Source organism: Protomyctophum parallelum (genome assembly GCF_964188405.1).
Source record: "Protomyctophum parallelum genome assembly, chromosome: 4".
NCBI classification, from domain to species: Eukaryota; Metazoa; Chordata; class Actinopteri; order Myctophiformes; family Myctophidae; genus Protomyctophum; species Protomyctophum parallelum.
In genome coordinates, this window is record NC_139700.1 from 27,969,769 (window position 1) to 27,984,215 (window position 14,447).

Sequence of the window (14,447 nt, forward strand, 5' to 3'; positions counted from 1 at the left end):
TGCAGGAGTCTATCCCCGTTACAATGCACTAGACCCCTGGAAGATGGATTGATGAGGTGGAGTGCTACACCTACCATCAGCTCCCAGTACTTCCCGCTCGACTTGCTGCACCAAGCCTTGCTACTCAGTGTTGAGTAGCGGTGAGTTGGTGGTGCCCAGGATCAAACCCATGAGCTTGTGTTCCAAAGGCGAGAGCTCTACCGACTGAGCTACCCGGACAATTACACAGTATTTGACTTTTCTAGTATTTCTTCATGCAATTATGGAAAGAATCATGGACTTTAGTTTTTCACTCATGAACAAAAATGTGACCCAGCGTTTGGGAACCAGTGCACTGCTGCATGACAGCCCTCTACCTGCAGGGCCGTCTCCAGCTCCTTGGCGCGTGCAGCCACCTGGTCCTTCTCGCGCTGCAGGGCCTCCAGCAGCAGGGCCTTCTCGGTCAGCTGCAGTGTAGCGCGGTGCACCTCGTTCTCCAGGCTGTTGGCGCGCGCCTCTGACTTGGAGAGCTTCAGCGAGAGGCTGTTGACCGTATCTCGCTGACCGGCTGCGTCGCCTATAGCAAAGAACACAGAAAGAACATTTAGAGAGCCAGAATGGTGTCATTTATTTTTAGTCCTAGGCCACCATTTATCAATGTTTTCACCTAGAATTTGTCAGAAAGTGCTAAATGTTCGAATCGATTCCTGAAATCCCTCAATTCCCTGCAAGATAGCCCTCTCTGCATTGGATTCTTCCTTGGGGTTCTCTTGGGGTACCTCTTGATCCCAACTTTAAAGATAAGGATTTATTAGTCTTTGTTTCATGGTTGTTTGTACAGATTGTTGCATGTTGTTCTGTTTCAAGGTGTACCACAATAAAAAGCTTGGGCTTTTTTGTGTATAAACCACGTTGGCGTTTTCCTAAATTGTGACATTGTTGTGATTTTCTTTTCAAACCGCCGTTCTATCCATTTATAATTTGGAAAAACTAAATCAATTAAAGTTACCATTTGAGAACAGTTTGCCACAATTTAATTTATTTAACCACTGAAGCCTTGAACACCAGCATCCATATTCTGGGCCGAACATCAGCCATAGCTTATAGCTTATACGTAGCTTATAGCTTATAGCTTATAACGCGTCACAACGTGACACGTTGTAAGATTATAGATCGGCTATTTTTGGCAAAGATATTTTGTGTAGAGCGAAAACTTCAGGTGCCCGAGTACAGTCAACCAGATAGGATTGGTTACTTAAAAGTGGTTAAAAATAGCAGCTTGCGTTGTATCGATCTAGATTCTAGAAGCTAACCAACAAACAAAATCCTATTTCAACAGGGTTGAGAATTACTGGCTATAGTATAAACGTTGCCATCACTTCATCCCGCTGTTTGCTCACCAGTGTGCTTGTCTTTAATCCGCTGGTGTTCCTCTTTCTCTCTCAGCAGGCCTTTCTCTGCGTCTGTCCGCGCCGCCTGGCAACGCTCCGCCTCCTGCAGAGCGCCGGTCAGGCGGTTCCGCATGGACTCCAGCTCCGTCTCCAGCGTTTCGCGGGTCTGCCGCTCGTGCTCCAGGCGAGCGGCGGTCGCCACGGCGTCGTTCTTGAGCGCCGTCAGCTGCCCGTTGTACTGGAAGACGGTCTGCGCCAGGGCCTCCTCGTTGAGCTTCAGGTCGCGGCGCGAGTCCTCCAGACGCTCCTTGGCGGCCTCGCTCTCCTCAGCCAGGCGGCTCTCTTCCATGGCGCCGTTGGCGCGGCAGCGCTCCAGCTCCAGACGCAGGAGGCCCAGCTCCTCCTGCAGCGAGGAGTTCTGCTGGAGCAGCTCCTTCTCCCGGTCACTGGCCTCGGTCAGCTGAGACAAGGCCTGAGGACAGTGGCGTAGGGAGGTCATGGTGGGCCCCGGTGCGAGAATATTTTGTAGGCCCCCCACCACCGCCATAAACAAGTGTGCGTGAGTGCTCCCATGCACACACACACACACTAGGTATAGACTAACATTACAGGTGAGGTGACCGGCCACACAATTAAATTATTCAATTAAATTCAAAGGGGCTTTATTGGCATGAGAACATATGGTACAGCATTGAGTAAACTCATCCACTCACAGTTAACAGTCTTTGTATTGAGTTTGTGCTTGAAATGTACTGTAATTCTGCAAACAAACAAATATTTCAATCACTCATTAAAACAGCCTTTCAGCACCACATGCAGACAGCACCAGCTTCCAAGCTCAGTGTCCATACAGTATATTCATCAATAAACAACCTGCCCTGACTTGGGCACAAAAAATGTCTCCAAACTATCAAACATAAATAAATAAAAACACAGCTCATTATATGCAGTGTTGGGCATCGTTACTTTCTAAAGTAACGTCGTTAGGTTACTGGATTACTGCCCATAAAAATAATCCCTTTAATACCGTTACAGATTACCTTCTGAGAAAAGTAATAAATTAGATTATTTTCCGTTATCAGACAATTAAAACCCATTTTTTTATGCTTGCGCAAGTTGGTTACATTGTATTAGGCTATAGCCTACTGCCTACCTTCATTGCGCCACATTATCACGGCCCTAATTAACTCTATGGTTAAAAACGAGAATGATACACACCATGAACTGACCATAGACAATATCCCCTTTACAGCTCTCTCTTTATTAACGAATATAAGTCGCCACAATCGCCAGCCTATGGCCTGTAGGACTATAGGACTGGACAGAAAGAGCTAGTGCAGAGAGTAGGCTACAGACATTCAGACAATACCATAAGGCTGTTGCGCTGCGCTCTGATGCCCTCTCCATGGCACGCCGCGCACCGTGGCGCATGAACAACAATAACAACAACTCCACGTGTACCCACGACGACCCACGTATGAATTAGATAGTTTATAAGAAATGGCACGGCGGCCATCCTTGCAGGCAGTGACAGTAACATAATGAGAATCCTGTAGGCTGTAACCTGTTCATTTTGGGGGGCATCGACAACAGCCTGTTGATGATGAATGATACTATGAAACTTAACAATTCATTTACTAGTACTCACCTAATGACGCCGCCACGGAGGATATACCATGTTTAACGTAATTCCAAAGTGTTTAGCCCACATTGTTTAAGTCATAGACGCATGCGGTTTTTATGAACTTTGGCTAAAAGCATGTTGTTTGTATTATTCCACTGCCACCCGCACCGGTAGACTGTCATGGCAGCTGGCTACAACCGAAACAACTTCCTCTTCCTCTTCAAAATAAAAGCTGCTTGTATCAATACTTTTATTTCTTAAGTGAACTACAGGATGTAGTAGACGCAGGATGTATATTACATGGTATAGTGGGCTTGGAAGGAATCAAGGATACTTGCTGTCTCAGGCACTCACGGAATGATACACGTTGAATGGGGAATTCACAGGTTAAATCGTGATTGTATTTTTCTACAATGGTTTGCGACGTAAAATCAACCTCAGTTAACAATATATTGTTAAGGGGCCCGGCCGCCTCTTTATTGATTTTTATTTTTTAAATTTGCCACCTCTTTTTTTTTTTTTTTTTTTCTCCCGACCTGGGTGTGCCCTCAGGCGTCATGGGCCCCCACGCAATCGCGTTGTCTGCGTCACGGTAGTGACGCCCCTGCCTGAGGACAAGACCAGGAAACAACGTTACTGGCCTCGGTCAGCTGAGACAAGGCCTGAGGACAAGACCAGGAAACAACGTTACTGGCCTCGGTCAGCTGAGACAAGGCCTGAGGCCTGGTCTAGAATAATGAAACTTGAGGTCACCTCATTGCTTCTGCTGACGTTCCTGCGGTTCTCCTCCTCGATCTCCTGCTGCTTGCGGAGGTGCGTGCTGAGCAGGTTCTCCTGCATGGTGCGTGCACTGCGCTCCTGGGCCAGCAGCCTCTGGCTCTCACTGCGGTCCTCCTCCAGCTGAGCACAAACAAGCACAAGGTCAGAAGAGACCGATGTGGGATTCCCCTCTTTACAACGCATTAAGACCTGGCTGGAATGCGTCTGTGTCAGATTAGCGTTTAGTTTAACCACTTTAACCATAATTTCATAGTTTAGCCGTTGAAAAATAGCAGATATACAAGCAATTTTCTGTGCTTCTTCATTATTATAATTTTTATTTATGGAATTTCTTAGATTAGTTTGTTGTTTTTAAAATGTGTAACATTTTAATACAATTAAAATATATATATATAAAAAAAAAAAAAAGAAAAAAAAAGACAGTGCTGTAAGTGTCTAGTGCGGTGGAAACCTGTTTCATGTCTCATGTCTAGTGCAGTGGAAACCTGTTTCATGTCTAGTGCAGTGGAAACCTGTTTCATGTCTCATGTCTAGTGCAGTGGAAACCTGTTTCATGTCTCATGTCTAGTGCAGTGGAAACCTGTTTCATGTCTCATGTCTAGTGCAGTGGAAACCTGTTTCATGTCTCATGTCTAGTGCAGTGGAAACCTCTTTCATGTCTCATGTCTAGTAGAGTGGAAACCTGTTTCATGTTGTTGTGCAGCGTCCTCATGTCCAGCTCCATGTTGCGCAGGGTGAGCTCCACACGCTGCTTCTCCTCCACCTCCAGCTGCTGCTGCTCCTCCATCCGCTTCAGCTTCTCCCGCAGGCTGTTGTACATCATGGAGGCGTTGCGGTGGTTCTCCTGCTCCTGCTTCAGCTGATATCTACACCACCACACATGGAAACAAACACGGAGAACACACGGTGGTTAGAACACGGTGGTAGAACACGGTGGTTCTCCTGCTCCTGCTTCAGCTGATATCTACACCACCACACGTGGAAACAAACACGGAGAACAGTTCCAAACGGCCAGACTAGAAAAGTGAGATCCTTCTACATTTTTGGAAGCCAGTCACTGGTCAGACAAAATTGTAAAATCTGTCATTTTTTCTACATTTATTGTATGACGAAGTAAGGCATTAATGTAGGGAATCAAAAAATATAGAAATATATATAACAGTAATATATATGCAATGACATACTGTATATCGTCGCTGTCGGACCGAAACCTCTTAACTCCATATTCAAAACTTTGGTTATTTTGTAAATTAACGCCCTGTAGTACTTGATCATATCAGAGTGTCATACAAAAGCATCAAAAGTAGAAGATCCACAAGGTCACAAGGCTTCGCGAAGCGACGTGTTCTCAGCTCGTCCATCTTTTGCCGTTTTTCAATTTTAAGACAGAAAAGTAACAGTTTTGGATGTATGAGGTTTCCACCCAACAGAGACGATGCATTATATAATAATATTGACTGTATTACTTGAGATTATTGACGTCGGTCCTCAGCTCCAGTTGGTGGCGCTCCAGAGCAGATTTGTCCTCTTTGACGTCCTCCATGGCAGACTTCAGCTCGGCCCTCTCCATCTCCAGCTGTCTCACCTTGTCCGTCAGGTGACCGTGGCGGCTCCTGGCCTTCTGGATGGAGCGCTCATACTCCAGGAACATGTTCTGCAGCTTCACCATGCTCCTCGAGTCTGATGGGACACCACAACGTGTGGGAGAGTTAAGCGCCATTCATACTTTGTCGTGTGCCAGCCCAGTCTCCAGTGTTAGAAATAGCCGACCCACCCAGATCATGACACGCATTGTGAGCTTGTACATTTTAGAAAATGTACAGTTGAGTATAATGACATGCCCAAATCAGGGACAGCAGGGTGAAAGTCATAACTCAGGACACATCGGCTACTTAATAGCGATATCGCCCCCAAAAGTACAAACAATGGCTGACATATCGGCCAGACGGCTATATCGGCCTAGCTCTAGTCGGTACCTAAAGTGGTGGAGTCCAGCTGCTGGACAAGCAGGGAGGCATGATGATAGCCTGAGGTGGGGGAGTCATCTGTGGCCGTGTCTGATGACTGAGTGAGCTCATCGAAGTCCTCTGCCAGCTCCATGTCGCCAGGATTCTGAATGAATGCAGACAAAATATTATTATTACCCCCATTGTTTTATTGAGGTACAGTATCAGTTAGTGAAAACAAATGCTGTAGGCTCCCTCTGTGCTGATCCCAAGTGACCAGGAGGTGGCCTACTGTTCCAGTCCAGTGTCCCATACCTTAGTTTGATAGACTCAGCAGCAGATTTCAATGTGACCTCAAATGACACCTTTGTGTGAAAGGAGAGGACACTGGAGCAGCACGGACATTTTAAGCCTTTTTATTAGTAGTATACAACATGACTAACGTTTCGACCTATATTTCCAGTCGTTCAAATCTGCTGCTGAATCAATCAAAATGAAGCTATGAAACTCTGAGCCGTAGTATGGTAGGCCACCTTCTGGAAACATGGGACTACAGTTTATGCACAGAGACCATTACATTAACCACTTAATCCATTCTGTAACCCCCTTTGATGTTTTAACCATTATGTTATACTTTAGCTATTGAAAAATAGCAGATCTACAAGCTCATAGCACGGCACTGGATGCCATGCTATGAGCTTGTATATCTGCCATTTTTTTTAAATCGTGAAAATGTGGCGTAAATCTTTTAATGTATATTCTTTCAGAGCGAACGTTTTTAACGCAAATCTTTGCTTCTGGGGGCGTCCCTGGAACGACATATTTTCAGATGGGGGTCGGCGGCCATTTACATATAATTTCTGGGGTGAGAACCACTGATATAGAAACATGGGATTTTCAGAAAACTGATTTAGAAGATTCTTTTTTAATCGTCCTCAGGTCTAAAATCCGTATACTTTGTTCACCTTACCTCGTCTCTCCCTTTGGCTGCAGATAGAGACCTGGGACAGACAAAAACAGGGTAAAATGACAAGGGATTATTTGGAGGAGAAAAAAAAAACGATGTCATCACACGGTTTACTTCTCAAGCATAGGATGCTTTTAAGAGGTGAGGACTCGACTGTGTTCAAGAGGCCGTGTGTGTGATGTGGTATAATGAAGTATACAATTCCATTCCGGGCTGGTTAGTCATGCAACTAGACTGAGGGTTAACCAGGTGAAAGAGAGAGAGAGAGAGAGAGAGAGGTGAAAGAGTTTCCCGATTATTTCCCCCCACCATCGACGGCAGAAGTGTTGAGAGAGTGAAAAGGTGATGTGGCGAGGGACAAGGAAAAAGGCGGCGTTGTTATACAGCATAGAATACCTTCCTTCATCGTCCGACACTTCGCTTAAAGTGCTATCGTCAAACACGGACAGAGGGTCTCCGTTAATGTGGACCGAGGTCTGAGGGGCTGTGCGGCGGCGGCGCGCCCCTCGGACCGCCTGCGGCTGTGGGGTCCCCTCTACCTGCTGGGGTGGGACATGAGGCTGCGCTGGGGTTCTGCCGCCACTAAGGAAAGCAATAAACCTATTGGTGAATGACTGGTAACACCCCCATGACATGATAACACTTAACAGCTGCATGCTCTTTGCTCTGGGCATCATCTCTCAGATCGGGGTTTAAGTCCTCCTCTTAACTATCCTGCAACAAGTATGTTTGTATGTATGAACAATGATATGCGTGCACAACAATTGGTTGAAAATGTTTTTACATTTTAAACGACACAAATCAAAGTGTATAGGGGGATCGCTGGCATAAACAATTTTCAACTAAATACATATTCATTTGTGGATCCTTCAAAGGAAAGAGTTTGAGCACCACTGCTGAATAGAATGCACTGTACACTTTATGTTTTTTAATCCAAACACACATGGTCTCTGTCGACAAGCTCAAAATGCTTGTGGATCTGCTACTGTTGATGCTTTTGTGTGACACTGTAGTATGATCAAGTAGGGGATTCATTTTCGAAAAAAAACAAGAAAAGTTAGAATTTGGAGATACTGTAAGAGGTATATCTGGCCAACAGCAACGATATTCTTCTCTAATGCACAGACGAAGAAAACAGAAAAGTGCATACCTCTTTGGATTTCTAGTTGCCAGTATTTGGGCATTATTGTCAGTGGCAGTGAGCTGCTGTTCCATTTCAGTTGCTCCATCTCCTCCAGACGCACAGCCTTCTGTTTGTCTTGAGACGGTCTCAGGTTTCTCTGCTTCCAGTCCTTCCTCTTTTGGTCCAAAATCCCAGAAAGCACTGGGCTTTTGTGCCTCCGTTTTGGGTTTAGTCCTCTCTTTGCCGGCCTTAAAAGACAAGGGTACCGGTAAATGTTTAATGATGAGCATGATCAGGGCCAGAGTGAAGCGGGTTGCGGCCAGCCTTTAAAAATGCAATTTGGAGCAGGTACGTGTACGCATTGCCATGCATAATTCAGCATGTAACCCCTCCTTCGGGAGACCTAACACCTAACTGTGGTTACACCATGTAATACGGTAGTCAGAGCTAATTACAATGAAGCGTTGTTTCTTTGGTCAACTTGCATTCCATCAGTATGTTCCAGTTGGATTCCCCAAACCCTACTTGTGAACAGTGCCCTGTAACTGTCAAAGAATTGGACACTGGCTAAAGATTGCTGACTCTTGTTGTTTGTTTGAGTTTCATGTCATAATCCTACTCTCAGTTCGCAACCATAACATATCCCCTGAATTTCACCCTGGACATTGTCAAAGTCATGCATGACTAAAATCTGAAACCGTCACATTCAGGTTATTCCTAGGAAAACACTGGTGCTGGAAAACATTGAAAAGGCTGGCCAAAAGTTGAATTATTCTTTTAAGTATATGGATGGTATGTTGTATGAGCAAATTATTCACATGAAGGATGACATCAAACAGCATGCAGGAAAAAATAAAAAATAATTGCCAATGACACATCATTCACAAAACTTCTTTTCACAGAAAAGAAGAGCATCGTTTGCCACACCCACTTCACAGCACGCCATCTAGATTCTAGATGGAAGCAATCCACAATGTTAAGTGACATGCAAACTTCATGCATGAAGAAACACAAAAAGGCACAAGTACGGGAGTAGAAGAGGGCCTCTGATATGTGGAACATATCTATAACACATGTTATAGATTAGGAGGACAAACGGCTTGTTGTTAGTGATGTCAGGGAACTATTAAAGTGACCCGTTAGTTCTGAGAAAAGGTGATAAAATGTAAATTAATGGCAATGCGAGCTACATAGACAAACCCTAGAAACATGCAAGGATATCTTTTCTATGTTAATTAACACACAGGAACAGACTGAAGTTATGATCTGTGACCATGGTTTTGGGGCTTTTCTCACAACTCTCACAACAAGTGAAGATAATGAAATGAAATGGGGGGGGGGGGGAAAGATGAAGAAAGAGAGGCTCTCTAGGACGGACTATGGGAGGGAGTGACGGCCATCCTCTACCTCGCTCTGGAGTTGGGCCTTCTCTTTCTCCAAGTCCAGCAGCACAACCTTCAGCATCCCTACCTCCTGCTTGAACCTCTGCATGTCCTCTTCCAGCTCTTCATCAGAGACACCGAGGTTAGCTGCTGAACGCATGCCAACTGACTGAACTGTATAAGGTTGAGAGTCAACCATCTCTTGGGGATTCTCTTCCAAACCAGCGGGGCTCTGCTCCCCCTCGCCTTCATCTGGAAGTGTATAGTTGTCCTCCATGGTAGACTCTGGTGGTGAGCACTGGAGTGGCTCAGCTTTGGTCTCATCTTTCAAAGGCGAATCAAGGTCAATGTCCTCAGACATAATGTGCTCGGCAAGACCGCAGGCAAAAGCCTCAGCATCATTATTCATGTCGCTGTCCGCAGAGCCAAGCCCTGCTGAGAGTTGTGGAGAAGGAAACATTCTTGCACCGTCGCTGGTCAGATTAATTTCTTCAGCCTTGCTGCCCTCATTGCCTGGAAGCACTGACTGCTGGCTCTGCTCCTCAAACTGGGAGTTTTCCGCAGATTCGGTTTGGGAGTCCTCTAAGCCCGACTCCCTCTGCTCGGGTATGGTGAGCAAAGCCGTGCTCCTCGCCCTGGCTGTGGGACGCACGATGGGTTCGCCTTCCTCTTCGTCGCTCGATGTTTCTTCGGCGTGAGTAGATTCGTCCATGGCCTGCTCTTCTTCTGCACCGTCTTCCGGGGAACACCTGTGAGACTCGGGCAACTCTCCGAACCTCTCCTTCAGTTCTGCGGTCACATTCTTGTAGGTGGTTTTGACCTCCCGTTTCTCCACCTCAACCCATAGCTTCTCGTAACGTTTCTCCCATGGGAACTCCTCCTGATTGGAATCGGATTCATCGACCGCCTTGGGCCTAGCTTCCTCAATCACCTCATTCTTGTTTTTTCCACTTTCAGGCCCCCCGTGGCCAGAGGGCGTATTTGAATCTAACTCATATGTATCTGAGGCATCATCCTTCTCCTTTGATAGCATGACAGACAAAGAAATACAATTAACGGGGACTTGACAAAAATAAAAGACACAAACCTGGCATTGATGTTACAAGTTAACACACAGGGATTACAGTATGGCATTGGCAAGATTCATCCGGATGTGGAAGCTTGTTAGTATGTGTTAGAATTCCTTTCCTTCAATCACAATTACTGCATTACATTTTCAAAGTAATATCTTGTGATAAGAGGGAAAGATTTATCCCTTTATTTAGGTTCAATCTGTGCATGCTAATGCGGGGAGTCATTTAGCAGATCTATAGTGGTAGTATCCATCTGGTAGTATTTAGGATACAACACTGAAATCGTCAACCTTGACTCCAGTAGGACTAAAGAGCAATACATGCTCCTTCCGAAGTTTTCAGAAAGGGAGGTGATAGAACTACAAATTGATGCCATTCAGAACTGCTGATGGGCGGTCTCAGACCATTTTCTTGGAACTCGTGCACCTGAGTTTGCACTCAAACTTGTTCAGAAATAACAAATAAACAAAAAACAAAACATTGTTAAGTAGATGAACTGACTGGAGCACCTATTAATTCAATGGACTGACTATTGCTACACGTGGGAGACCATAAGAACATTGTACGAATGGATGAAAACAATGACAATGAGAAATGAGGTAGGATGGATGTGAACAGGGCTTTCAGTGACAGTGACCTACCTCTGGTGTGTGTTCCTCCGCCTGTAGAATGATCTCCCGGTCTCTGGCCTCAGGTGAAAGTTCGTGCACAGCGTGTGGGGAATCTGCAGGGAGAGAACACACAGGTGAAGGCTCGTGCACAGGGTGAGAACACAACACATGACAATAGGAATGGGGCCGATATTCCATAATACGTTGCCATTCACTTGGGATAGAATGATTTGTAAAACTAGATCTTTAACCCTCTCCAGCGTTGCTTTTTAGCAACAATTTTATTTAATTTAATTACTGAATTATGATTTTTTTCTGTTATTTTTTCACCTAAACGTCATCAGTGATGTTCATTGCAATGCAATTTCAATGCCATTGGTCATGATATTTGCATATAAATACCCCCCACAGAGGCTGAAATTCACACAAATAAAAAATGTCTGGACTTTTGACCTTTACCCTAATAAAAGTCTTAGTCTTAGTCCTAGTAGTACAAAGTAGTAGTAAGGTTGAAAGTAGAAATTAATGCGGGTGTTAGAGGGTTAAAGCTATAGTTATTGTATAGTATAGTATTGAACAGCCCTTTACTTCCCCACTCCTCAATAATACTATATTGCGATATTTTGGCGCAACTACATAGCTAGCAATATTATATTTTCTACATGGCCGAGCATAGAGCACATGTCGACACAAACAGTCTAGCTTATTACCCGAGATCACCACCTGAGACTCGCTTATATGTGGCAGTTGATTGCAAGTCTTCGCCGGACGGGGAGGGGAGGACGTACTGTCTGAATCCCAATCAGAGTCTGAAAAGCACAGAGGGAAATTAAACGCCATCAGTGTTACATTTGTAAAGAATAAATCAGGGTAAAGGGACATGCAGTGTTGGCTATCAGCAGTAAAAAGAAAACGTGTTTTGACCAGAAATGCCATCTGGGACAAGGAATAGGACATCGATCGAAAGAAACAGATACGGGTGCGTGTGCAGTTCAAGATGGCGCACTCCATCGCTGTTGACAACATCACCTAGCAACCCAGTGCTAATGTAAGTAGCATCACGACTTGATCGATCATGAACACTATAAAAGACCAATTGCCGTACATCTACGGCAATGTGTGGTTGTTGTAAAAAACAAACACTTTATTGTAAAAAATATCAAAGACTACATTCTACATTTCCCCAAAATAAATGTGTGTATTCATTCATAAATTCATAATTAAATTCAGTGTGACCAGAAGCATGGATAAATAAAACATCCACCCCAGCAAATCCAACAGTACTATGGCTAATTAGAAAATTATAAGGTCGCACAAGGTCCTTACCCTCTTCGCTCTCTGCTTTCTGAGGCGCCATCTTCCTGGCACGGGGCTGGGGATTGGGTAAGGCCCGAGTCGGGGACGGGGAGGCGAGGGACCTCGGACCGGGCAGTGGCAGTGGTGTCAACGTTTGGCCTGACCCGTGAAGCGCAGGAGGCGCCGCCACCTCCTCCTGCTCCTGACCAGACGGCAGTGGCACTGGGGAAGGGCTGGAGGACTCTGGCAGCTCCTCCACCCCAGGAGAGGAAGCTGTCCTGCGGCCAGGGAGCGTCCTCCTACTGGTGGTGCTGGCCGAGTCCCAGTCTGAGGCATCTGGTACCAGTAACATGATAGAAACCATTGGAGACCAAGTGTGCCTAACTATCAGTGGTGTAATGTAACTTAAGTACTGCACTTAAAAGCTGCACTATGAAACTTTCCTGTTCTACCTCGGATTTGAACCCGGCCTCCTGCATGCATGCACAAGTGCTGTACCACTAAGCCACTAAGCTATAGTCTGCTTGCTCAGAGGAGAAATTACATCAGGTTCAAAGCTAATCAGAAACAGGATTGGGTCAAAAGGTCATATCAAACCAGACACACAGTACAGGATCTAAATATCAATAGAAGAGCAAATACAACCACCCTTAACATACAGATTGGACAAAATAAAAAGGTTATAGTACAGCTTTAAGTAAAAAAATAAAAAATGGGAGTACTTCATCCACCACTGTGTCTATGCTACCTAGTGACTTTAGGAGGCTTTAGGGAACAACTACAACTAGTGTGTTTCACGTAGACACTGACCTGCTTTGTGAGCTTCATAAAAGTACGAAGAAAGAAAAACATATTTATATTCAGGGTAGCCTACTTAATAAGATTCACTGCATGTATGATTCGTATGATCTGTACACAGAAAGTCAATTAAATGCATTCTCTTACCTTCCAGATCATCAACATCGCCCAGACCAAGCTCTTCCATTAAGTCTATCAAGCAGAATTAAGTAAAATATTAAGGGTAAATCGAGTCAGCAATGTATTATATAATTGAATTCAGGAAGGCTATACAACTTAACGTAGGTCTACCTGTCTTTCCATTACCGGTTCCTTTCAGTTTGCTCAGAACAGATAGTGGCTCCCATTTTGCTTTCTCAGTCTGGCAGAGAGGATGAGTATTTATATTTAGGGATGCAATTGGATAATCAAACTAGCCGATTTAATCAATCACAAATAAATAATTTATTGTAATGGTCATCGATAAAAAAAAAGAGCCAAAAATCTACAAATCACAGCATATCACGCATTGTGAGCTTGTAAATCTCCAGTTTCATGCAACACTGTTGTATAAGTATAAAATAGGGCTACGGTCATTTTGTTTAATAAACATGTGTAAAAATATATTTAAAAAAAAGTAATGGATAGAATAATCACCAAGAAGATCATTGATAGTTGCAGCTCTAGTTACATCTTCAAGGAAAACAGCATTTTCCTACATTCATTCATTTGATGAACTTACCTCTTTCGGTGACACGTGTTGGTCATTAATGTCACCATCATTGCCACTGCTGTCACTGTGCCCGCCAACATCATCTTTAACAACTGAAAGGAGGAAAAAAAACGAGTAATCAAAAACAAAACAAAAACGTGTGTGTGTGTGTGTGTGTGTGTGTGTGTGTGTGTGCGTGCGTGCGTGTGTTTGTGTGTGTGTGTGTGTGTGTGTGTACGGCACAAGAAGCACAACTGGACAGAATGTAGTAACAAGTAAGTGAACTGTACAGTGCTGTGAAACGTATTTCACAGGTTGTGGATTTGTTTCAGGGAACCTCAAACACAGAGATTATACTTTCAATGTATTTTCTAAAATAGCTCAAATCAGATCTACAAGCTCACAATGTGTCGTATTGCGACAAGTTGTGCACTTGTTGACCGGCTGTTTCCATGACATAAGTACCGCCCCTTCACCTTCACTGGTGGTTGGTCCAACTTGGTTGTGGTTATTATAATTAGAAACGTATGCAAAGAAAACCATCACAGAACTTCACAGGTTCTGGAAGGTTTCAGGTTCTGGAAGGTTCTGGATTAAGTACCCTATAATATAATGGGAAAGAGCCAAGTGGATTAGTTTGCACAGCATGCTATTCCATGAAGCCAGGCCACTACAAGTAGCGTGTCCATGCAGTTGAGCGTGTGGTTAATGAGCGTGCCATGAAGGTGTGTGATTAGGCAATGAACACCAGTTACGGTTCTGTTCATTCTAGTCTCAGCCTGCATA

General features: G+C 44.5%; 1 protein-coding gene across 6 annotated transcripts in view; it reads right to left on the reverse strand.

Moving 5' to 3' along the window:
- The window catches only part of ankrd26 (ankyrin repeat domain containing 26), a 53,752-nt gene that overhangs the window by 20,470 nt on the left and 18,835 nt on the right, over positions 1-14,447 (reverse strand). For 4 of the 6 annotated variants that reach the window (XM_083762508.1, XM_083762507.1, XM_083762509.1 and 1 more), the window contains exons 16-31: positions 13,692-13,774; positions 13,262-13,331; positions 13,118-13,162; positions 12,203-12,508; positions 11,587-11,685; positions 10,907-10,989; positions 9,218-10,213; positions 7,838-8,058; positions 7,084-7,269; positions 6,691-6,721; positions 5,751-5,886; positions 5,241-5,454; positions 4,457-4,640; positions 3,748-3,894; positions 1,380-1,842; positions 357-556 (exon numbers count right to left, since the gene is read on the reverse strand). In XM_083762508.1, the coding sequence (XP_083618634.1) occupies positions 357-556; positions 1,380-1,842; positions 3,748-3,894; positions 4,457-4,640; positions 5,241-5,454; positions 5,751-5,886; positions 6,691-6,721; positions 7,084-7,269; positions 7,838-8,058; positions 9,218-10,213; positions 10,907-10,989; positions 11,587-11,685; positions 12,203-12,508; positions 13,118-13,162; positions 13,262-13,331; positions 13,692-13,774 (3,464 nt within the window). The remainder of the gene's footprint in view (positions 1-356; positions 557-1,379; positions 1,843-3,747; positions 3,895-4,456; positions 4,641-5,240; positions 5,455-5,750; positions 5,887-6,690; positions 6,722-7,083; positions 7,270-7,837; positions 8,059-9,217; positions 10,214-10,906; positions 10,990-11,586; positions 11,686-12,202; positions 12,509-13,117; positions 13,163-13,261; positions 13,332-13,691; positions 13,775-14,447) is intronic. The other 2 variants (XM_083762510.1, XM_083762511.1) reach the window with 2 other exon arrangements.